The sequence below is a fragment of the Paramisgurnus dabryanus genome, chromosome 19 (assembly GCF_030506205.2).
Source record: "Paramisgurnus dabryanus chromosome 19, PD_genome_1.1, whole genome shotgun sequence".
NCBI classification, from domain to species: Eukaryota; Metazoa; Chordata; class Actinopteri; order Cypriniformes; family Cobitidae; genus Paramisgurnus; species Paramisgurnus dabryanus.
In genome coordinates, this window is record NC_133355.1 from 12,234,443 (window position 1) to 12,258,665 (window position 24,223).

At 37.5% G+C, this 24,223-nt stretch overlaps 3 protein-coding genes across 10 annotated transcripts in view; all 3 read right to left on the reverse strand.

The window, feature by feature from the left end:
- Positions 1-1,876: 1,876 nt before the first annotated feature.
- hoxa1a (homeobox A1a) lies at positions 1,877-4,617 on the reverse strand. The gene is made up of 2 exons (XM_065289453.1): positions 3,120-4,617; positions 1,877-2,860 (listed from the first exon to the last, which is right to left on the reverse strand). Exons 1-2 carry the CDS (start codon positions 3,751-3,753, stop codon positions 2,508-2,510), a joined length of 987 nt encoding a protein of 328 aa, XP_065145525.1. The 5' UTR covers positions 3,754-4,617; the 3' UTR covers positions 1,877-2,507.
- Positions 4,618-6,063: 1,446 nt separating this feature from the next.
- hoxa3a (homeobox A3a) overlaps positions 6,064-24,223 on the reverse strand; it is a 37,775-nt gene continuing 19,615 nt past the window's right edge. For 2 of the 8 annotated variants that reach the window (XM_065289381.2, XM_065289388.2), the window contains 3 exons: positions 15,583-15,643; positions 12,186-12,744; positions 6,064-11,488 (listed from right to left, as the gene is read on the reverse strand). In XM_065289381.2, coding sequence (XP_065145453.1) covers positions 10,695-11,488; positions 12,186-12,627 — 1,236 coding nt within the window. In that variant the 5' untranslated portion in view covers positions 12,628-12,744; positions 15,583-15,643 and the 3' untranslated portion in view covers positions 6,064-10,694. The other 6 variants (XM_065289414.2, XM_065289405.2, XM_065289443.2 and 3 more) reach the window with 6 other exon arrangements.
- Positions 21,327-24,184, reverse strand: hoxa4a (homeobox A4a). The gene is made up of 2 exons (XM_065289492.2): positions 23,130-24,184; positions 21,327-22,652 (listed from the first exon to the last, which is right to left on the reverse strand). The coding sequence occupies exons 1-2, from the start codon at positions 23,539-23,541 to the stop codon at positions 22,324-22,326; spliced, it is 741 nt and encodes a 246-aa protein (XP_065145564.1). The 5' UTR covers positions 23,542-24,184; the 3' UTR covers positions 21,327-22,323.

Genomic DNA, 24,223 nt, shown 5'->3' on the forward strand with positions numbered 1-24,223 from the left:
CTTTCCCCATTAAAAAATTAATGGATTTTAATAAGCATATACATACTGAATGTATCACGTATGATAAACTTTTAATATACAAAAACAATACACTTTATAGAAAATAAGATGAGCATAACCCTAAGTATCTTTATAAAACAATTTTAATTACCATTATTTAAATAATCTGTTTTTATTATGTTAGATTAGATTTAGTTGTTATTGGCCTCTTCTGCGCGAGAACGTAATCTCGTTTATGTTTTCATAGTCACGAGTCCTCATGCATAAGGCTTAGACTGGACAAGATGACATTACAATTCTCGATTAATCCCTGAACTGCTTAAAGAATTTGATACCTGAATTTAGATTGTCTTTATATTTTTTACTTTTTATAGGACTATTTGTAAATATAAATGTATTGTTGGTAATTTCGAATAATAACCTAATAGTATTAAGGTAATAATTAGTAATAATAAAGATACATTAACGTTTTAAAATTCATGTACATGGCCAAGAAAATTGTATTTTACTGCCAAATTATCAAATTCATACTAGTCAACATTTGAAGTGGATCAAAACCTTTCATAAAAGCTGTCTTAAAATATTAAACACGCGTTCTTTTCTTGGGACAACTTTGATGAACTTTTTTTGCTTGCACAAGTTAGCATTATTAAACTAAATGTCTAAAGCAACACTTTCTAGGTAGGCTAGTTGGTGTTAAAGTACTTTATCTTAGTGCTGCATTTATTTTCAACATTAAACACACTGCATCTGCAGCTTTGGGAAACATTAACGCACGACTGTGAAGACCTGCGAAGTCTAAGGTTTCACGCGGTTTTGCAGGTGGATTTTAGCGGAAGGGATGAAAAAGTAGTGATAAAAGCATTTAATTTGTATAAACGCAAATTATGTGTGGTGTTTTATCAATGCAGTACCTGTGGGTTCCTGTAGATTTTTATTTTTTTATTGGCTGTCTGGTATAGCTTTATAGCTGTGTAAGCGAATGGTTGTGGTTTTGATATCTTTGATCTGTACATGAACGTTTTATCGAAATAGGCTTGGATTTGTCCAAAGTGCTAGAAGTAAGGAATTAGTAAATTTACCACTCATTAAGTCGGCTTTAGATTATGTTATAGGCCTAGTGCTCCGTTACTGCCTCGCACAACAGTTTTAAGCAAAGTTTTGTTTTGTAAGCTGGGGCTAAGAAATAGGAACTGAGACATGCCATTAACACTGTTGGGGTCAGACTGACTCATTAATGTCGATAGGTGACATGACTTAATCGATGTTGCCTTCTTTATTCATCGTCCTTTTTTAGACTCGATAAACTAACAAGTCAATAGGGTTGTCATCACGAATGACGATGACAACGTGCGCGCCTTTCTTTCCTGGATAAACATGCTTACCATGTGCCAATATCGCTTCATCCCTAAGGAAGAAATGCGCACAGATGCGCATCAGTTACAGACCCTTGGAGCGCGTTATTAGATATTTAAGACTATACAAATAAGCAAATCAATAATTTAATTCTAAGTATTATTCAGGTTATCTTAAATAAACAATGGACTATTTAAATATATTAAATTATCTATTGTGTGGTAAATTAGCAACTACTGCACCAACCAATGGGTTGTTTTAACCTAACTGCTAGGTTGTTTCAACATAGTTGATTAACAATAACCCAGCAGTTGGGTAAAACAACCCATTATTTGGGTCATTTTAACCCAGAAATGTGTTCTGTCCAATAGTTACCCAGGCCTGGGTTAAAAACCAAATTTTTTTTTAAACCTGTTTAAAAAGACATAGAGATTCAATAAACATCCATTGCATGGTTTGTGAATGTGTGTGAAGATGGTAATAATAGACAGACAAGAATTCAAAGAAAAGCATTCAAATTAATTGCACTTGTAAACTATTTTAATACACACATATAATTCACCCGTGTCATGATCTTTTTCTAAAGCATGGTAAGCGAGAAAGGCTTGACCCATCATCTCCGACTGATAAAACTCAGTGTGACCGGTCGAAAACTTTAAAGACTTGCGTATTATGTTAAACTCGTATGAATGCAATAATCTGAATTGGTATCTTCCGACAAGACTTACGACAATAAATTATTATTTCTCTTAAATTCAAACATACCATAAATATATTGCACTATCATCCGGTTCATGAGGTAGGCATTTTGACAAGTGGTTTACAGGTCCGACCTAGCAAAGGTGTGTAAAAGTGCAGCGTTTGCCATTACTGTGCACGAAAATGCACAAGCCACTTGTAAAAACTTGTTCTATCTGGTCGCTTGACAAAGTGCCAAAGAAAATAAATTATAAGACAAAAACGCAAAGTACAGATAAAATACACCGAGCTGTCAAAATTGTACAGGTCAAAACAATCTCTAAATAGTGCATTGTTCTCTATATGTGACACTTTCACACCTGTCCGTTTATAGACATGATGACTTTAACAGTAAGTTTGACACGAGAGTCACTGATTGTTCTGCATCATCATTAACAGTATGGCAGAGGCTTCTAGTTTGAGGAGTAAGGATCAAGGGTGGAGGAAGCTGGAGATGGCGTCGATGGTGCTGAGAGTGACTTTTCGGAGGCGTCTTCAGGTTTTTCAGGACCATTCTTCGGTTCGGACGGAGATTTGGGCAACAAACCTTCCTTTTCACGCTTCTTCTGCTTCATACGACGATTTTGGAACCAAATCTTTACCTGAGTCTCGTTTAGCTGAAGCGCTGCTGCAATCTCCACTCTCCTTGCGCGTGTCAGGTACTTGTTGAAATGAAATTCCTTTTCAAGCTCTGTCAGTTGCTTTGTGGTAAAATTAGTGCGCACCGTGTTTGGCTGCCCTCCATATCCATACTCTCCAGCTTTCCCTGAATAGAAAATTAACGGATAAATAAAGATTCTGGACGCAAACTCTTTATTTAGCTATTAGACAGTTTGCTGAATCAAACATTCTCCGGTTGTTCCACTTTTTAAAACTAGGTAAAACAAGAACTAAGTCTGAAAAAAAGTTTACTTAAGTCTACTTCTTTAAGTCTTTTTTATTAAAGCCTACTCTTAGCATAAACACTGTGTCAACATAAATCAATAATTAAATATTTGGTGTGTGAAATTTCCTCAGACACTCACCTGTTTTTGGTGGGTTCCGTTTAACTTTCATCCAGTCAAAAGTCTGCCCTGTGGACGCGCCCTCTGACAAAGGTGAACAGCATGAGTCGTGATGGGTCACATGAAGAGGGGATAACGGATTTGAGCAGCCCGCCACAAACGTAAGGCTCCCTTGATCCGAAATATTACCATATGTGGCTGTGGCGTACTGGAATTGGCCATTCAGGTGCGCGTTTCCGCTGCTGTAACCATGGCGATGGTTACGGTGCTGAACAACTGTAGATGAAATATTTCCAGAGTAAACTAATGGGCCGCACTGGGGAAAGCCCACAGACGACTCTACATCCTGATTTAGGGCATAGTGATTGTACCCGGCGCAAAAACTTTGAGTTCCGTAACTGGGATGGGCGCTGTAGGTGATGGAAAGAGTCCCGGGGGACTGGTAAGTCCCGGCTTGATGTGGATGAGGGGGAATTGCGTCTTGTGATGATCTACTAGACATGAATCGCTCGTCCCCCGTGCAGTTATTTACCCTGACAGCACACGACTGTAATGTTGAAAGTCCGTGGTCGCCATGAAACGCTCTAACTGAGCAGGATCCCCCGCCACCTCCGTCTCCACTACTTATTGTCGTAAAATCTAGGAATGTGCTCATTGTGGCATCGTCCTGGATTTCCCTGCACGTAGCTGCCACAATGGCCGATCTTTGGGCCAAGGGACTGATTAACGTCTCACCACTCACCCGGGTTCTAACCCAGCCAACCTTCAGCCTTCTTCAATCAGTCGTAGATTGAGGGGGGGCTGTCTTCTCGCTAGTGATATGAATGACCAGTGACAGTCACGTGGGCTGGGTCAGCCAGTGATCAGTTGTTCTGTCTTGTCCTGATCTTAAGTGGCCTTGCGCTGACAGGTTGTCGTTAAAGACCAGGCTTATGTAAATGTCGACCTCTTGTCGATCAATGTGACGTAGGCCTACATTACCCATTGGGCAATTTCCATTGAAAGGATGGATTAGCTGGCAAAGAGCAAGGAGGGATTGTGTCAGACAGGCAGCGTCAGGGTAGGATCCACATACATACTGTTGTGCTGCGTGAGTGGAAGTATGTTGAAGAAGAGCGTCAGGTAAGAGTTTCAAACCATTGCCAAATTTTCAAAAAGTCTGTGTTTATCATTGGTCAGATAGCCTATTTTATTTGCGACATTGCGCTTGTTTGTCAGGGCGTTGATTATTCAGTAAACTTTTGCATCAAAGCGTTAAAATTATAAACTGATTATATTGTTGAATGCATTATTTGTTCGCCAGTCTACACGTTTTCTTTCATTTATCCGCTTTATATAACACAATTTAACCATACTAAAGCTGTGGTCCTATATCACAAATTTGATAAGAAACATACGAGTTAATGTAGAATACGAATTAATGTAGATCGCTTGTTACTGAATCCTTTATGTGCGTGTGATTACAAAGTGCATCATACTGAATACGGAGTGTTTATGTTTCCTATAGGCAAGCGGAGCAGGAGAGACATGCGCCCCCTCTGGAAGACAAGGGGAACATTTTATTTACAGATTTGCCCAACGTTGGTAGTTCTGCTCAAAATGGCGCTTTCGCCGAGCTTCTGTCGGCCTAAAATTTACCCACTACATTATCTTGTTGTTTATCATGACTCCCTACACATATTAAAATGCTTGTGGAGGGAGGATAACACGAAGAAAGAGAAATATATAATAAACACAGATTTCGGTCATGCGTCAAATAACATAGTATGCACAAGAACATACTTCATAAGTATATTATACATAAATATCGCACTGATGTGTAAGGGATCAATGTTGAAATATCAGGTAGAACAACTTAAATAGTTTAATCACAATTATTTAACGGTTTTTGAGAAAGGTGTGGATGAGAAATATTTGTAAAATGTAAACAAAAGCATAATTAGCCTACTTTTTAAAGTAACATAATTGTAATATCAGTTTTATACCAGAAGAATGACCTTATAGTACAAAAGAAAACTGGAAATGTGATATTTTAGTCAAAATTCACTTCGGGTCATGTTAACGGGACAAGAAAAATATATAAAAATACTTAAACAAATGACGTAGGGACTTGCGCAGTTAAAAATGTGGTTCATGGGTGTTTTGTGTGATCCTAATTCCGGGTTTTAAACGGCAATAAAAAATGAATTATTATTGATCGTCCACGTGTGCTTTAGGGTCTTAAATGGTTTAATGTCAAAAAGAGAGTGGAAAACACATAAAGACTCTTAAATATCTGCGCAGACTTTTCGCGAGCAGTGATTGTCTCTGGCTGTCAACCTGCATGAAAGACTTTGATTTATGACTTTGTCAGGGAGCGAAGCATCCTAGGCATTTCCCCGGGCCGAGCAGAGACGAGGCCGAGACAAAGAGCACCAGTCTGGTGGTAAATCCATGTTTGAATCCGGTTTGGCGGCTTAAATGGTAACTTTTATAAAATTTTACGGATGCGGTTTAACGAAACATCGCAGCTTAAGTTAGATTTTCGAGGGATTAATTATAAAACATTAATAGGTCTATTCATCGATCAAAACGAACATTATTAACAATAATATTTTCAATTAATATTTAATAGTGCACTTCTTTTCCAGAAGTTAAAGTAAATTAAAGTAAATTGCTATGGAATATGAATGGCTTAATTTATCCAACATTGTTTTAGCATGGACAATCTTATTTGTTTTGAAACACTTTCCACAAAATTTTGTTTTATTACAAAATGTCTTAACGACAAAAATATATTAATGTGTTAATGTAAAAACACAGTAGTACACATGAAAATAATAACCGGGTTAAAAGTGGTCAGATGTAGAATTAGATTGTGTGTATATATTTTGTGGCGACTAATAAAGTAACTTTTTTGACATAGGCTAATATTTAATGCAAAATGTATTGTGCTGTTATCCTGACAACAGACTGAGACTTGAAGTAGTTACAAAAATTTGTTTATTCTTACAAAAACTATAATCGTATAATGATCGTAACTGCTTTTCGTTAGAATAGATTGAACTTTTTTCAATACAGCATTCAAAGTTAGCTTACCTTCAACAATTTGTCATCTTGCATAAAAACAATTATTACAACTGTTACACCACTGTTTAGTCCTTGAATTTGTTAACCATTCCGCTTTGACAATCAGTCATTTTTATGTCGTAAAACAACCGTAGGATCATTGAATAAAATTCCACTGCAAATCTCTGGTGTTGACGAGGCTGTGTCGGACAGACACGAGTAGTCCCAAATCCTGCAAAAATGCGCCAATAACGTGGGGACTGTAATTGTTCTAGCTGGCACATTAATACTATGGCGTATTGTTGTCTCTTCGCCCAGAGCAGTAGGTGACTGACTGGGAACATCTTTCAGACTTCTGTCCCTAACGCCACTAGGAAACACATTAAAGGTTTACATGTCTTTTGCATCGCAGGGCTGCCTGGCAACTGACAGCTCGTTTTGAAATACTCTCCATATACAAGGCCTTCCCAATTCTAGCATGACTCGGGTCATACATGTCCTCTCCGGCCGTTTTGCCTAGCTCCCCAAGGATGTCTTTAGTCGGGTTCAGACGCTTATTCGCCAGTTCTGGAACCACATCTTGATCTGGTATTTCGTTAAGTTGAGCAACGCGACTGCTTCCTCGCGCTGTGGCCTGCAAAGGTATTTGCTGTATTTGAGCTCTTTCTCGAGCTCCAAAAGCTGTGTGTATGTTTGTATGCTGTTCTCACGCTGCGCGGACCTCCTCCTCTGGTAGCCAAACAACGATCAGGAAGCTTTGTATAGCCTGAAAACAGGAGCCTATACCACATAATATCTTGTCACATTACATATAAATAATATTTGGACATGGGCTATTTGCCTTATATAACAAGGCATATGTCCAACACAATATCTGACATCAAACTGTAAACGACGAAGTGTTTACTGTAAAAATAACACTAAAAGTACAACTATTGACCAATCAGATTTAAGAACTGGAAAGAACTGTTTATAAATATGTTGACACAAACCATATTTTCACACAGCGTGTTAAGACAGTACATTAGCACTATTATGCTGTTGTTGTACATGCTGTTGTATTTTTTTGTTGTTGTTGTTTTTAAAGTAAAGCTGTTTTACAAACCAGCATATGTGAAATCTAACAAACGTCTGAGCAGCACCACAGCAGCACACTTCTAAAAATAAAGGTGCGAAAGTAAAACCTTTTCTGTCTAAATGGTTCTTTAAAGCAACTTTAATATCTAAAGAACCTTTCTGTTCAACAAAAGGTTCTTTAAGGTTCCTCAGATTATAAAAATGTATAAAGAAATGGTTCAATGAAAACTACATTTTCACCTGATTTACCTAAATAAAGTGAACAACGTGGAAAAGATTGTGAAAATTTATAGTTTAGGTAAAATGCCTTCTTTAATTTAATTAGGTGCTTTAGTTTACCTAAAATCCCCCTTTGTTAAGAAGCAAGTCATTAATAGCTGTCGACTAGGTGTTGTTTGTCTTTTCTTCGCGCACCCACGGGTATTTCAGAGGCAGGGAGCTGGCGAATAATGGGCTGATCGACTGATGTTCCTTGGCCCTAGGCTTGGTTGATTCCTATGCCTGCTTGGGATGGTGTGTTCAAAACAAGGTTGGATACGAGGGTGATGGTTCGTGAGTGTTGAGCTGTTGATTGATAAGTCCGCGTCAACAGGAGCTAAAGAAGATAAGTGACGGCTGACTATTGATAAAGCCAGTCTCATGCTTAAACTTATTTATTGTAATGTATTGTTAACATGTTGCCTCACCCCCAAGAGCTTTGATATGAAAGGTTCTTCAAGTGTATTTGTGTTCAAAAATTTGCTCTAAATTTAAATGGAAAATAACTTTGTAAATAACTTTTTGTAATAAGTATATATTGTCAAGACGTAATCATGTGACTTGAACTTTCAGTCCATTTTAAAGTCTTTAGCTTGATAGATCTAGTGTACCCACACTTATTTTTTAGAGGGCGTGGCCACTGTTCTTTTTATAGGAGTCGGTAAAGCAGGCCATAGTCTAAAACTTTGCAACTGTGACTGGTTGCAGCCGGTGGATCCTGGTAGTATTAAAATATGAAGATACCATGCTGAATTTGCTGCATGAAACCGCGCGCCCTCTCTCTGTTTTGTTTTATAAAAATGTCAAATAAGCCTTGCACCAATTCTCAGTCAAAGTAGTTCAATTTGACTTTTGTACAGTTTTACGGATCAGCGCAGCTTTTCACATTCAAGTCTGTGCACATGAGAGGATTGGAGAGTCACCTTTTAAAAACCTTTGTGTTACAATTAATTGTGTAAATATACAACTTCTACTCTCCGTATCTTTAAATATTCACCAGCTAAGTGTGCTTTCGGTAATGTATTTAAAATAAAATGCTTCCTTATATCACGGTTACAGTTTTGTTTGCAAATGTAGTTGTAAACAATGGGAATTAAAGTGAATTTCTGATACACTTTTTATTAGCATGTTACATGGGTACTTGTTCAATGTATTATAATTTACGTGCTGTGTAAGCCTGATTAAGAACCAATAAAAGTTAAGTCTAGATGTTGTTTAGATTTTTTAACTTGAAGTGTTTTGTCAACTGAGTGTATTAAAAAAAAACTGAGTAGTAAAAGGTAAATGAGTGGTTGGGCCGTTTGCAGGTTTAGGGCTGATGTTACAAACAAAGAACCCTAGTAGCCTGTGCGCGATCAATCTTACTTGCCAAAAGGTCTGACAGCCTCGTGGCCCCACAACACATTTAAAAGCCCTACGCAAGATGAAATCCTTTTAGGACTCAAGGCAGAATATGCGACATTAATAGAATGGCTTCTGTTTTTCTCTCTAATAAAGAGATTTAAATTTACAAGATATTTTCAGATTGCATAACATGACAGACTTATATGGAGTGATTTGCTTTATTTTTTATTACGTTGTTTTCTATAATTTTTGTTTGCGCTTTTCTATATTCAGGATGTTATGGTGCTGCGGAGGAAGATTAATTAATATTGTGAGAGGGGTGGCAATGGGTCCCAAACGGTGTATGTATTAAAGCATGCTCCTTACCTCATGGAAACCCTAACCACACTTAAAAGAGGTCATGCGTGATTTCGCCTTAAATTAATCAACTTTGACTACATCCATTTATTTGTAGGGGATCAATTGTTTTGGTTCGTCCTGCTAACCATATGCCATAAAGGCATAAACTGTCCAAAGAAGTCTTAACCTAAGTATATGTTCATTGTTAGAACAGAAATTTCATTTTGTGGCGTAACAGACTATTTAAAAAAAAATTCTACTGGTTGGCTAAAAAACAAATTTTAAAATGATATAGCTGCTACATTTTATCCTGAAATTATCTGTGAATGAATCTTGTGTACTAAATAAGATTGGTAAATTTTGCAATTACAAAAGTTAATTATATTGCCGAATTAATCTTTAGACTTAAAATTATGCATTATAAGTGGTTGCATGACAATAGGCAGACTAATATTTAATTGATGTTGCATTTTGAACTGTACACAAAAGCGCCATTGTACACTCATTGGTCTAACAGAGGAATTGATTTTATTATTGCAGAATATTAAAGATTATCCATTTTAAATGTTTCTCTCCCACAGGCGCTGCTGAGAGGCCAGAGAGGAGATGTCACGACAATGTAGGGACTGCTTGAACTAAAATTCAAGACTGCAGGAAATGACAGTGCACCACACAAAGTAATGCAGCAGTGTTGGCCTGTATGTGCATTTCTTTGCCGTAAAGCATTTTTTTAATGTTTCATTTTAAATGTATTATTAAAATATAAAATACCTAAAAACTAGCAAATGATGTTTAAATGCTCTTGTACTCATTGTGAATGACATTGATCTCTTTGCTACAAAATCAAATATATAAGTTCGTCAGTTTCTTTCTTTATTTGAAAATGGAGCAGCATGGAATTGGACAAAAATATCGAACAAATAAAAAGTGTGAGTTTTGGGTGTTTAATCGATGTCTTTCTCGACTCTTTAAGCAAAACATTCGCACACACTGACATATTTTGAACACATTGGCTTTCAATTGGCTTTCCGTGCCACCTTAGATCATATAACGTTTCAGCACTTATGTGGCTGGGAGGATTCCCAACTATGAGGGATTGGGCTACAACACTTAAAATCCATTGTCCAGGAAAACAAAATAAATACATCTCAAAGACACTAGCTCACATGTCCAAGATAAGGCTGATGAATAAGCTCTGGTTGTGTTCCTACGCGTTCTAACCCAGGTGCAAAATGCAAAACAATAAAGAAAAACATTAAAACAAATTTGAAGCTTTAAATTCACATTTTAAAAAGAATCATAAAACATAGGTTTTATGTGTTCTTATACCCTGTTTCAATTTTCCTTCAAACAAATAAAATAGTAAACACATTTCCATGATGTGACGAAATTTAAGTTTTTAAGGAACTATAACTTTGCCTTTAAGTATAAACCAACACAAATCGCCTGAGCTAGGTCAGGTAACCCGATTTAACGTATAGCTTTTGATGGAGGATAACGCATTCAGGAAAAAGCAAATTGTAGCCCATATTACAGATGAGTCAGTTTGGGCGCTTCCTGAATTCTTCCCTGAGAATAGTGCGGAGTAAGGTCGGTAAATGAGCACGGGTTTGGATCGCACGCTCTTTGCTGGTGGCCGTTTCCCATTGTGATAGCGCCGTTGTAGTCTATGTTGCCTTGAGGTGGGTGCGGTAGATGTGTCAGACCAAAAACCGAGGGCCCCATGCCCACTAATGAATCCGAGTAGCCTCCATTCCCACTAACGTAAACTGGGCTACCTTGCACTTCAGTCCCGTAATTATTGTTTGCTTGAAGATGGTGAGTCTCGTATTCAGGAGTGGCTGTGCCGGCCCCCGGATATCGCTTTTGAGGAGGCGGGCAATTATTCAGAGGAGGTGGATATGACGTGGGAAGGCTGTATGCAGTGGGCTGGAGCTTGTTATAAGATGCTGAAGAGGGTGAGTCGTAGGGCACACTGTTAACCAAAGAATGCATTGAACTTAAATATCCGCTCCCATTCCCTCCTCCTCCAACCGATGACAGAGCAATTGGACTGTTGGGAGATTGTGCCCCAGGAGAGGGCATCATTCCAAGGCCTTTCTGGTCCTTTTTGTACTTCATCCTGCGATTTTGGAACCATATTTTAATCTGCCTTTCCGTCAGATTGAGCAGATTTGCCATTTCTACTCTTCGTGGGCGACATAGGTAACGGTTGAAATGAAATTCTTTCTCCAGCTCTACCAGTTGCGCAGAAGTGTATGCAGTTCGAGCGCGCTTGGAAGCAGCTGAACCAGGCGGACTCTTCTCTTCAGGGCAGCTTTCTACTGTATGAGGACAAAAAGCCTTGGGTCAATTGAAACATAAAGTAGACCTACAATAAAAAGTGTTTAACATCAGCAAATCGACTCCACCGCCCACTCAACATTCAGTTATTGTTGTTTCACTTGTTTGCAGTGCTCAATAACGCCCCTGTTGTTAAAACATTGTACAACATGTAATAGTGGCATGAAAAAATTACAGCTCTAAATTAATTTTAGAATTCTCTTGTCAGTTGGTAAATTAAGCACATTATAGCTGCAACCATTACCTAAGGCTTAGTTCTTCATATGTTCTTCATATTGCAATTGACTAATACATCTAAAGAAAACAAGGTTGTGCAGTGAGCCAGGGGAAAGCTTTTCCGGCAGCCGCGTTTTATTTTATATTGTAGTAAGTCACAAATAAAATTGTCGCTAATGAAAGGAAAGCATGTAATTGTAAATCATACACGTGTGTGCGTGAGTGTGTCTGTTGAATATCTTCAGTAAATGTGATCAATTGCCTTTGAGATAAGTCTTACCACCACAAGAGGCGCTCTATCGGAAGTGCTGTTTATCTTAAATAATTCAACATGTATAACGTCATCATAAGTAAATATGTCAGTTGGAATAAGGAACCTAAATCGAAATGCCAAAAGGCGACAAACTGCTAACAAATACTAGAAAACAGACTTTTATATAAGGTCAAATAATTTGTAATCACCTGAAATGTTGCTACATGATTTCTGCTTTGTATTCTGACGGGACTCCTTCATCCAAGGAAAAATTTGCTTTCTAGTGGCTGGGGTTGGAGAGGCGTGCCCTGGACTTTTGGTTGTGGCATCACTGCTCGGAATTTGGTTCAGGGCACCGGGGGAAACTGTTCCTAGAGGGGCAGTATGGGGCTGGTTGTTGTCGGGGATGTCTGGTACTGGGGCTTGGGTTCCGTTACTCCGTTGGCAACCTTCAGAGATTTCACTGGGTTTGTGCAGAGCTGCAGAGCCACCAGGGGACTGCAGGGAGCAGGCCGGTCGACGGTACTCACTTTCCACATGAAGGGCGTGCAGATATTGCTGTTGATTGGCATCATAACCTAAACCGTTTGCGCTTTGATAGGGGAAGCCACTGTAAATTGCCGAGCCGTCGCAGTAGGTCGCTTTTTGCATCTCGCCGTTTCCCAATGTTTATTTCGCTTTCTGACAAGGTCCTGACACCGTTGTAGAAGAACATTGGCTCAGCGTAGTCACGTGACACCTCTCCGCCAATGGACTCTACGGGTGAACCTATGGAGAGAAGATACGGTAAGCGGGTGAAATAAGGTCTATCCATCTTACTTTTGAAAGCTCAACTGACACCGCGGCGAGACCGGGAGAACCAGTCACCACTTACCTTATGGCCAGCTGAAACAATAGCCAACATAACTGAGGTGAACTAAAAATGACTTCCACTTTACCAAATCACCAGTCAACACTTAGGCCCATCAAAATATGAAAATGTTTACTTCCATGTTTCTAACACCATAAAACAATATTTCCTGTAACCAGCAGAGTAGGAGTTAAATGTAAATTTGCAGTATAAATTGAATTAAATCTTGAGCTATAGGCCTAAGTAGCGATAATTATAGGCCACTACGGGGATCTATGGGACCTTGAATTTTTATGTTGACTACTTAGTTTACAATTGAAGGCAAAAAGCATAAATCAGTGACCTGTATTTGATTTGGTTAATATATTTTCAAACATTTTATGATTTTAGGTCTTTTCAAGTCTCTGCGTGTTTTGTGGGGGTTAGAAAGCTGTAGTAGCAGAAAACCTGAAAAACCTGCAAAGCGCGGAGGTTGTAGTACAGTCAACAATGACGGTTTAAAAAACTTAAAACAATAAAAATAAGTATTTTTATAAATTATTTGGATAATTTAAAATAAAGAAATAAACTAGGTCTTTAATGTAAGTTTGCTAATTCATCCAATTATATACCTACATGTCTTTGCTTGAAAACAAAAAAATAAACTATATGTAAAGCGTATTTATTAGCAATAACATCATTAATATAATAATAAAAATAATAATAATAATATTTCAACGTTGACTATATATTGAAAAACTAATAGAGAAACAAGTAAACATCTTTATAACTTTTAAACATATTTAACGGTTATAAAATTACTCCAAAATGTCATACGAATAATACATAAACCACAAAAATAGCTAACTGAATTTAAAGGCCTTTCTACTTTCTAAACAAGCCCTCCACGCTTGAAATTTACTAATTTACTGTCCGGCAGTCCGGCACTATCATACACGCAACAAGGTAAAAGACGCTAAAGCCACAAGGTAGGAGACCCCAGCTACCGCACGGGAGGATTCTGACTTGGCTGTGAGTTAGTGTGTGTGTATGTGCGAGAATGAACTCTTCCTGAACCGAGATTTCAGTCGCGCGGTCATAAATCACAAACTCGCCATTTAACAACCATGCGAGAACTCTGCCTCTGTCCCGCTTACCTTCCTCTCTGACGAGCAGCGCGCAGCACAGCGCGAGTTTTTCTCATTCAGCGGCAGAAATCGATCAAACAGCGGTCCAGAGTAAAGCTAAATCGGGAAGACAACAAAGCGAGAACCGCACTGGCAGGAGTCATAAGACGTATCTGCAGTAAGGCAGCATTCAGTCGCACTAGAGAACTTAAATTCCTTCCTTTTCTGTTTTGACGTAGATCAGTAAAGCATGCAGATAACGAAAGTAGTGTCGTGCGCCCTGGTTAAGCTTCTTCAGACACACATTATACATACCACTAAATTAAACGTCCATGTTCTCGGACCTATACTAAATGCCACCATGGGCTGCGCTCTAGTGAGTCTTTCTTGTACCACTAACGTGCACAAAGTAGCATGTTAACATACTCATGCACAACCTAGTGAACTCCCTCGAAACAGAGCGTCACAGCAGACAAGGAAAATTATGCAAATGAAGCGCCTTCTGAAGCACAGAAAGCTGTTCCACTCCCTTGTGAACACGGCCAGGACTGGATACACACCACTTTATCATATCTAAGAGTATATTCTTATGCTTAAAACTATAATGATTTATGAGTTGTCATAATCGTATAAGTTTAACAAACAATGTATTGGTTTTCAAAGAATTAAACTGGAAATCAGACGTAGAGATACAGTTGCTCTTAGGGGATAATTATCCGAATCTCTATAGGGCCAGGCTCCTTAAATTGTCTTAGGAGATAAATCGCAAAGACAACAAATAATTTGCTGGTGAACTGCTTCTACAATGCTTTCTTTAAACTATATTTGATATATAATTGGCAGTGAAGTATAAACCAGTGACTACTAATAAAAGTTATAGAAAACTATGGGGGTCTATGACTTAGCCTTAACATTTCCCATCCAAAGTAGCAAAAAGAAAAAAAGACGACAAAAAAGATTTGCGAGATGGGGAAAGAGTCTGTGGATCAAACATTTCTGTATACGAATAAATTACCAACATCAGCTTGTCTTTTCTGGACTCGAAGACGTAATGCCCTTACGCAGCACAACAAGAAATAAATCTATGTTTTTGTTCGGCCCACTGCATTAGCCTACAGCTTTCCAAAGCTAAAAAGAAAAGAGCAGGCGACGTGGGCTGGTGAGTGGGATTTCAAAAATCCTTGAGGTTGCGTTTTACTTTTGACAATTTCAGCATTTTGGACATTTACTCCATTGTTTCCCTTCCAATCAAATCGATGACTAAGGAATTTCATTGATGGCGCGCAAACCGCGAGGTGAAAAAGTCAATTATATAAATTATTGTAAAACTATTATTTATATCATCGAAACGTATTACATTTGTCTCTTTGCTGTCTAAAATACATTCATCTGCATATTAATCTATATTAAACGGCCCAAAACTGCCCACAAGACCGCCTTTAAAGCGTTGATACAAATGTCTTCTTCACAATGACAAATTACAACACAGACAAGTGGAAAACAAAAATTATGGGGCTTCGGTTTCTCCACATAGAATGAGTGTGTGCGCGTGAGTGTAGAATGTGCGTGAGTATTTGAATGATAGTAATAAATATTATGTGTGTGTAAAACATGGCAGTAATCGTGTAATACAATAGAGTTATGGCTCACCTTAAACAAAACACAGTCTCTGGTAGTCTTATTGATGAGACACATTCATTTATTTGGAGATCTACGACAAAAAAATAAAAATAAATGGAAATGCAATTGTTACAATTTTTCATAACCATTACAGCCAGAGTGACTCTAGGCAGCAACTTATCACAATTTCAATAGCACTATTAACTCAACAAATGTACTATTCACATTTATCTGTGGAATATTTTAATATTATTTTACGACAAAGTAAATGAATACAACTTTTAATTTAGTCTTTAAATTTGGAATAAAACTGTGATAGATAATTTTTCTGTCTATTGGACTCATGATCTATTGTAACCGCTAATACCATCACAGTAATAAATTGAAATCAATCATAAAAAACTGCCTTTGTATAACGTGTTTAGCTTTGTACAAACGTTTTTATACTAACAAACTACAACAGTACTCAATTCAGACTTGTAACTTACTTATTTTTACTTACTCACATAATTTTTACTTTTATAGTTTTGTTTTGTTCTAATGCAAGTAACTAAAAGATCTAAGGCTGGAAATAATTTATTGGTAAAGAAAAATAAAAGCTTTATCTCAATATTATTACCGCGGCCAAATTATTGATTCGCATGAGAAAATAAGAATATATTATTAGGCTAATAAAAATAAAACAACCAAGCAAATATATCGGGCAATCCTCCATTTTGTTTCCTTCCAAGAGAATTTAGATCGAATAGTCATTAGCTCTGAAACAGCGGCCGCCCTAAGTCCCCCAGCCCATAAATCAAGACTCGAACGTCGTGACCTCGGCATGGCAGTGTGCTTCTGGTTGATACTCCTTATATTATATCCTCGTTTCCCATGCGATCCTCTGCAACAAACCGGTCTCTATTGCTCTGTGGAGTTTTATTCGCTGTCTTCTGATTTATTCTTCCTGAGAAAACACTGTTTACACATCCTCTATCTAGAGGGCTTTACAGCCACACACGATTGTTACTGATTTGAGCCCACGTGCAATACAAAGACATTATCATTAATCATTTGCACATTTAAAAAATAAACAAGGATAAGAAAATATTTTATATAATAAAGTCAAAAAGAAACATAAGTGATAACGGTGTTAGATTAATGGTAAATGGGCTGTAGACAAATTACATCAGTTAGATTTTTTTTAGAAACCCAGTGAAAACACATTTAGTTTGGCAAAAAATTACCGGGATAAATGTGCCTGGATTCTCTGAGTCACTGAATGTTGTATTAGTATTGGCTTCATTATTATTTTTTTTATTTAATGCAGGCCAGCTCAGTGGTTGGTGAAAACAGATTTTTTTACTGCAAGATATCTCGAAATGTATCAAGGGAAACATCGAGATACATTTTTATTTAAGTTTAAATAAAAATTAATGTTTTTTTTAAGTGCTGCTTAAAATAGAGTAGCGTACATGTATATTCCTAAATGCAACTGAAATGCAATGGAATTAGATTGTACGAGGCCCTTGACAGTTTAGTGATAAAAGTTCTAGATCTAATGCGTCAAGTTTAGTTTAGTTTATTAATGAAGAACAAATTGATAATCTTCATTTAGGCTCTGTCTTATGTAACGCCCGTCTGCTGTTACTGACCTTTTCTTTGAGCCGCAATAACTCACTAAAGTAATGAACAATCAGCGGAAATACCTCAAAATAAAATCCATCCTCACGGTGCGCGGGGCTTTCTGTCTTTTTCTCCGTAGGAAAACATATCCGTTCATGACAGCTGTATAACACCATCCGCTGAACGTACCAGAGACTTTGGTTCTTATTATTTTTTTCTCTATCTCGCCAGCTCTCCAGCAAGTCCACAATGACCCAACCCCACTTTCGTGAAGTAGGCTAGCATAATCAGCACAACATAAGACCGAGGTTCGCACACCATCCACCCCCTTCTTCGTAATATCGCACCCATATTATGCGTTACACTCACGTGACCAGTGTCTAATAAAAAAGAAACATTTTTTGAATCTGTGAATCATTAATAGAGACTTTTGTCGGTACCCCATTGAGACGGATCACAAAAGGAGTAGTGTTCGTGCGTACTGCTTTGCTCGAAATTGAAATGGGCTTATGTTTGAGTCTAAGCATCACAGATTAGGTGGACGTTTTCAGGTGATTGGTTATGAGGAGATTGGGGTAGTGTAGGAAGTTATTAAAGCGTTTTGTCCGCCTGTTTGTTTGGGGGAGGGGGTCCTAGAAGCAAACAAAGAGTACATTTACACGTATGCATATATTTCATGAGTGAGTAAATTAACTATTAGGGTCCCTGGCGTTGGTAGTAGCATGTTCTCCCAGTTGAGTTATATGAAATACTACATTGGGCCACACAACATTAACTGTGTGCCATTGTTATTGGAGGAGACAACATGCATGACAAGAGACAGAAAACGGTTGGCGTTCTGATTTTTCAAAATGTTGCCCTTGCCCACAATTTTTTTTGTGGACAAGGGCAACACGACCAAAATCTCCTAAACTGTGTAATGTCTAACCATTTACTTGCATTTACATACAATGAAGACTATAGCCTATCACAAAAACAAGTACCTGTAGAGAACTCGTGTGTGCAAGGTGGCCCTCTCTCGGTGAATACGGTGTATCAACAAAAAGATTGTGAATCAAATTTCAGGGTCAAATGTTCAGCCCTGAACATTTACAGATTGCAAATATGCATCTCTGATGTTACTTAATAAATGAAAAAGTACTATATACTATTCCTAGACTATTTTTGACAGTATATATTTTAGCTACAGAGTTGTTAGTTTCAGAGACATATTTTTTTAAATTTCCTTTCATAGAGCAGTGATCTATCATCTCAACAAACAAAGGAAAGGAGATCCGTCCCGAATAGAGGCCTGCTTTTGACCACCATTTGGTGCTTGTTTACCGGCAGCAGAGTGTTTCGGCTGAAAGCTCATACAACGGACGTGAAGAAGCTCTGTAGATAATTAATCACCTCAGTCGGGAAGGACACTTCTCCCCCTTGCCCCAATGCTTTGTTTTCTGAAAAGCCACAACTTGAAGCAGCACAAAGTTTTTACATTTGAACACGAGCCCATTTATGTTCTTGTTAAAGCTACATATTCCACACAAAAAAGTGCTGGGCAGAAACAAGCAGTGCCCGATGTGACGCATTATTAAAATACGACGTGTTATTAAAACGTATAAAGTCTAGTTTGAGCTAGCTTAGGTATCTTGAGTTAACTGTGGTACGTTCTTCATCAATTGCTACTTCCGAAATTCGTATATTTTCAATGAAAAACATGTTCTGAGAACCATTCTAAGTTGACATGTTTGGATTGTTTAAAGATTTGTTTTGTTTTTGATGATGTATTAACCTTTTTGTGCTGTAGTTTCGTTATAGAAAATCACTGAAATTTTGCTATGGGTACATGTTAAGGTCTGGGTCCTGTTCGTATGCTGCTTACACATTTCAGCATAGCTCCTGAACTTCTCACTGACCCCAGAACCAAGTACAAAGAACACCACAAGAATTACATACAGTGTACAGGACGGAACATATCATGGGGCGCAAGTTAACTGTAATAATTGTGTTTTGCACATTGCGTCATTTATTTTCTTTGTTCAATTCTAATCATTAGAGAGTAACTTCACAACAGTGTTCATGTTTCGACATCTGTCTTTTATTTCCTTATTGTTTCTTATTGTTTGGTCAAAGTCATGCTTGTAAAAGACGCTAGCAGACAACCTGCTGTATTTTCACACTAAACGAAGTACCCTCGCCAGGGGACAGAACAAATCACGTTGACACGTGGAGCTCTTAATGCAAAGCAAAGATTTTTCCAAAAACATCCGAAAATCTATAACTATGATTTATCACCAAAGCTAATACAGTTAATTTTTAATATTTTTTCGATAGAGCAAGTAGAAAGTGTAATATTTTGCCTGCTTTAAAGTTGTGGTTAAGAATTATTTGTGAATAAAATAAAATCAGGAAATGTTTAATTACGATTCACAACCAGCTGTTTTTTAATTTTAGTAGAGAATGATAGTTTCGTACACATTTCAAGTGTTTGAATTATTATTATTATTATTATTATTATTATATTATTATTATTATTATTATTATTATACTTTATAGTTTTAAAGCGTTTCATTTAAAATCCAGACGATGACTTATAGATAAACGAATGCACATTTCAAAGTCAATCCATGTTAAAAAAAAATTTAGTAGCCTATCAAGTCTCTTCAGTTCAATAAACTATTAAACGCACATCAAATAGCCTAGTATTACATTTTAAGTCACTTAACACATAAACTTTGTAAAAAATTACTTTCTACACTTAAAAATTAAATAAATTGATCTATAAAAGAACGTTGATAACTTAAACGAGAAATCTTAGTCCACACCAGCTAATATGAACGTTTGTATAGCCTGTAAAAACTTTAGATAACTGCTGCATAACACTTACATAGATAACTTAATATTCAATATTTGAAATGACTCAGATTACTTACTGTATGGCGCATTTTGAAGGTTGACCGGAAGAGGAGCAGGAGCAGGCAAGTTTTAAGATGTCTTGCTAAGTCGATGGTCAATGGTAAAATGAAAAATCCTACCAACCTCCTGTGTCTATTTCTGACCGAGAGAGGTATCTATTATTTAATAAGGTCATGTGAGCTAGTCAATTAAAATTTAAGCACAGTGGAGTGAAGAGTGAGGTTGGGGTTGTCGTGATAGAAGTGTACATTTCCTATCTGCCTAGATCTGAATCAATCATAACAGATTGTGAAGTTCTTGGTGACGTTTGCTGATGAAATATGACTATTTACTTATTTCACTGATCTCACATATACCTTCTTGCTTTATTCGGGTAGTCAACGGACAGTTTCAAGACATACAGGTGTTTTCTATTTAAAATAATTATTGCGTTATGGTATGATGTGTAATAAATGCATAGGACGTAGTATGCATTACTTGTGAAAATTTTGACCTCGTTTTACAGCTCAAAATCGACCATTTATATCTAACGTTTTCTTCTTTGTGACCCGTCTTACATTTGTTTACTTGTATTTTGCCTTGTGCAATGAACATTTAAAGCGTGCCCCTATATTTAAAAATAATCACGACTAAGTTTGAGGCGTTTTACACATGAAGGTATTTTTCATGTTAAAGGGTAGCACAAACGCTAGACAAATACAAAAAATGCGTTTGGATTTTCCATTAAATTTTGGAATATGTGTCATATTCAAGTTCCACCGCTGCCCTTTTCGTAAGTGAAGAAAGACCATGGTCCTGAATATGGTGAGGTCAGAGGTGAAGAGGTCGTACACAGTGCTTCAGTTTGATGATTGGATAGCTCATGTGTGTCCTCTGCGTGAACCCACAGTAGTTTTACACCAGTGTCTACTGTCGCCTCCTGTTTATTTTCTTACTGACGTCTATGGGGGAAATATTTGTTATTTTATTAAATATTTATGAAAGTTTAGATGGATTTAAAATGTACTTTAATTTAACAGAGTAGTTTGAATTAATAACAAATAAATAACCCATTCAATAAACCCAAAAGTTAGTGGCGTAGAACAGCTCCGTTGGTTTAAAAAATATTTAAATATTCAGTACTCTCTTTTTTTTTAAATATATTTATTTATTTATGGTTATTGCTTATAAATCAATAAGTAAATTTGTGTGACTGTGTTATAGTATAAATACATTATTATTTAAAATATTTATAAATAAAAATTAATCCATATAATCTTAGATAATATTAATGGTAGTCGAATGATACATTTTCTAACATTATATCCTTGAAATTAAATAACTTGGCAAAAAGGAGTAGTAATAAATAACTGCTAAATTCTGTTTAATTATGCTTTAACTTGATACATTTTTGGATTAAATAAAAACGTAAAATTTTAATGCACCGGTTTGGTGGCGAACTACTTTGGTTCGTAAAAGCATAAAGTCACGATAAGAAAATATTGGTGTGAAATTATGCGTTGTATTTTACAGAGTCTTGTGGCAAGCTTTCTTCCAACAATTTCCCGTTTATGTGTTAATTGACACTTAACAGTCTTTAACGAAGGGTATGTCTTTAAACGTTTTTTTTTTTTTTTGTGAATTATAATTTGTGAACACGTTTAAATAAAAAAGTATCACGCCTCTGTAAACATGTACAAAGGTAAATACATCTTGGTCCAACATTGGTCCTAGCTAGGGATTAGTCTAAAGGGATTGTACACAATAAATTCATATTTATTATTTCCACTGGTTGCCTACAGTTACTTGCATACAGGCTTACTAAAACATCTTGACATCTTTCACCAATATACAAATAACCAAATACACGAATATTCACAGCTTTGATGACGTAAATACAGACACAATACACTAAAAATTTAACTAACAAATATGATCACTACCTCACATAGCTCGCTCCTATACTTGTGCCTTCATATTAAATTGTCAATGGAATTTGTACACGCGTTACCAGCATTGTTCGTATGCCTTGGTTAGAGAAAAAGAACGCAACGATCCATTAATCAAGTTAAATTACACTCTACAATTGTTCCATTACGAAAAAAACAACTATCTATACAGGACATGTGTGTTTCCCAGCTCAAATAAGTGTGAAAGAAGAGGTTGGGGAGGCGAAGTGACGTTGCCTTATCGGACATCGAAAAAGTAACCCTGTGAAGTTCCGATCCTAATTCTAATATGTATTCTTCTTTCTTGTTCAGGTCCGTTTGTGCAGATGTGCCTCAAGTACTATAGGTTCGAGGAGCAAGACGTAGGAAGTAGTGTTTGCTGCTGCTGCTGACTGGCGTCCGTTTTCACGTGATGGCTGGAGGACGCAGAACTCGAGGAACGGATCTTTGTATTGGGAAGCTTGTGGTCCTTCTTCCACTTCATGCGGCGGTTCTGAAACCAGATTTTCACTTGACGTTCAGAAAGACACATAGTGTGCGCGATCTCCACTCGTCGACGTCGAGTCAGATATCGGTTAAAGTGAAACTCTTTCTCAAGCTCAAGAGCCTGCTGGCGCGTGTAGGCGGTGCGAGACCTCTTGGGCACTCCTCCAGAGTAGCTGGCGGTCACTAAACACACAAACACAATAACCAGCCAGGTGTTACTGACATTCTTCCTTATTTGTGAGATGTCATCAGATCATTGGGTACATGAAATATTTAAACAACAATTAAAATGACTAGAGTGCAGGACACGATGTGCATAATTCGTGGTCCGAAGGCAGTGTTCCTTTCATAAGCATTAATGTTCTAATTTGGTAGCATTGCAACATTCTACGAAGCGTATCGGAAAATTCGCTAAAATAAAAGACTGGCTCGTGCGAACTGGCCACCAATAAAATATATTTTTGGGTTATAAGAATCCAAGAAAAACAGCCCTGCGGATCTTCACAAGAAATAGGGGTAATATTTGCGAGAACTCCAAATCACCGGGAGTTCATCTTGAGGGTAGTAAATCGTCTAAACGAGCAATTACTACTGGGTCTGTTTCGACGAACGCCCTCCACAGGGCTCCTATAGCGTTTATTGCCCATGCAGATTACTTACCAGTATTAACGTGGACTTTTTTCATCCAGGGATATACCACCGGCTCCTTGCCCTTCTGGGCGCCTGGGAGAGTCTCAGACACAAGGCTACACTCCTTGTTTTCAGTTGAAACAGCACAGCTCTCTGTACCGAGGTGGGGTCCATGATTCTGCGGAACGGATTGAGGTTGCGCGTGATGACGGTCTGTGAAGTCGTTGAGGCCGTTGGTTGACACATTACCGTAATCATAGCTCGGTTCTTGGTAGTTTGATCGCGGGAATGATGCCTCCTCGTGATGGGGGAAGCCCGAGTCCTTCGGCCGCTCATAATAATCAGAAGGCATAGGCATGTATCCGTTTTGCTGGTATTCTTCGCAGGGTGGAAAAGACGGTTCGATGTAATTTGAATTGATCAAGTAGGAACTCATGATCATTAATTTGTAAAGTGCAACAATTCTAATTTTTATCGTGCTGTCGTTTTTCTGATCTCTCCAAAACCCACCTACTCCCCTGTCAAATGTACAAAGTTGGTCGGTCACGTGAGAAATGCGACCAATCAGCGCCTCCTGTGGGCATCGTGTAAACAAGCACCAATAGCAGGTCAGGCATCAGCACAACGAAATTTTGCTCGGGCGGTCTGTGGATCTGTTTTTTTTTAACAAAATACAACTGAAATAATTCGATGTAGTTACTATATTCTTACTTTGGAAGACTTAAAAGTTAGCTGAATGTATAATCTGTATATTACAGTGTATTATATACAGTCATAAACAATGGGTGCAACGTGATTTATCATGGAATTATACTGTTTCAATGATAATGCCCTTTCTGATGATGAATGTACTAAAAATCTCTTTTGTTTTGTACCACGACCTGCACTTTTGTTCCCTACAGGGACGTTCCAGTTTCTATAGGCTTCTCAAAAGAACTTTCATGAAGGCCCACCACTACTTCGCAAAAGAAACTGAATCAGTATAGCCTAGTGAATAAGTATGCACCTGTTAAAGGAAAGCACTAATAGACAACGTCCAAACATCAACTAATTTTACACGTCTTTTTTGGTAACATTTAAATATGATTAACAGGCCGGCCTTTTTGGCATCAATCATGGGTATT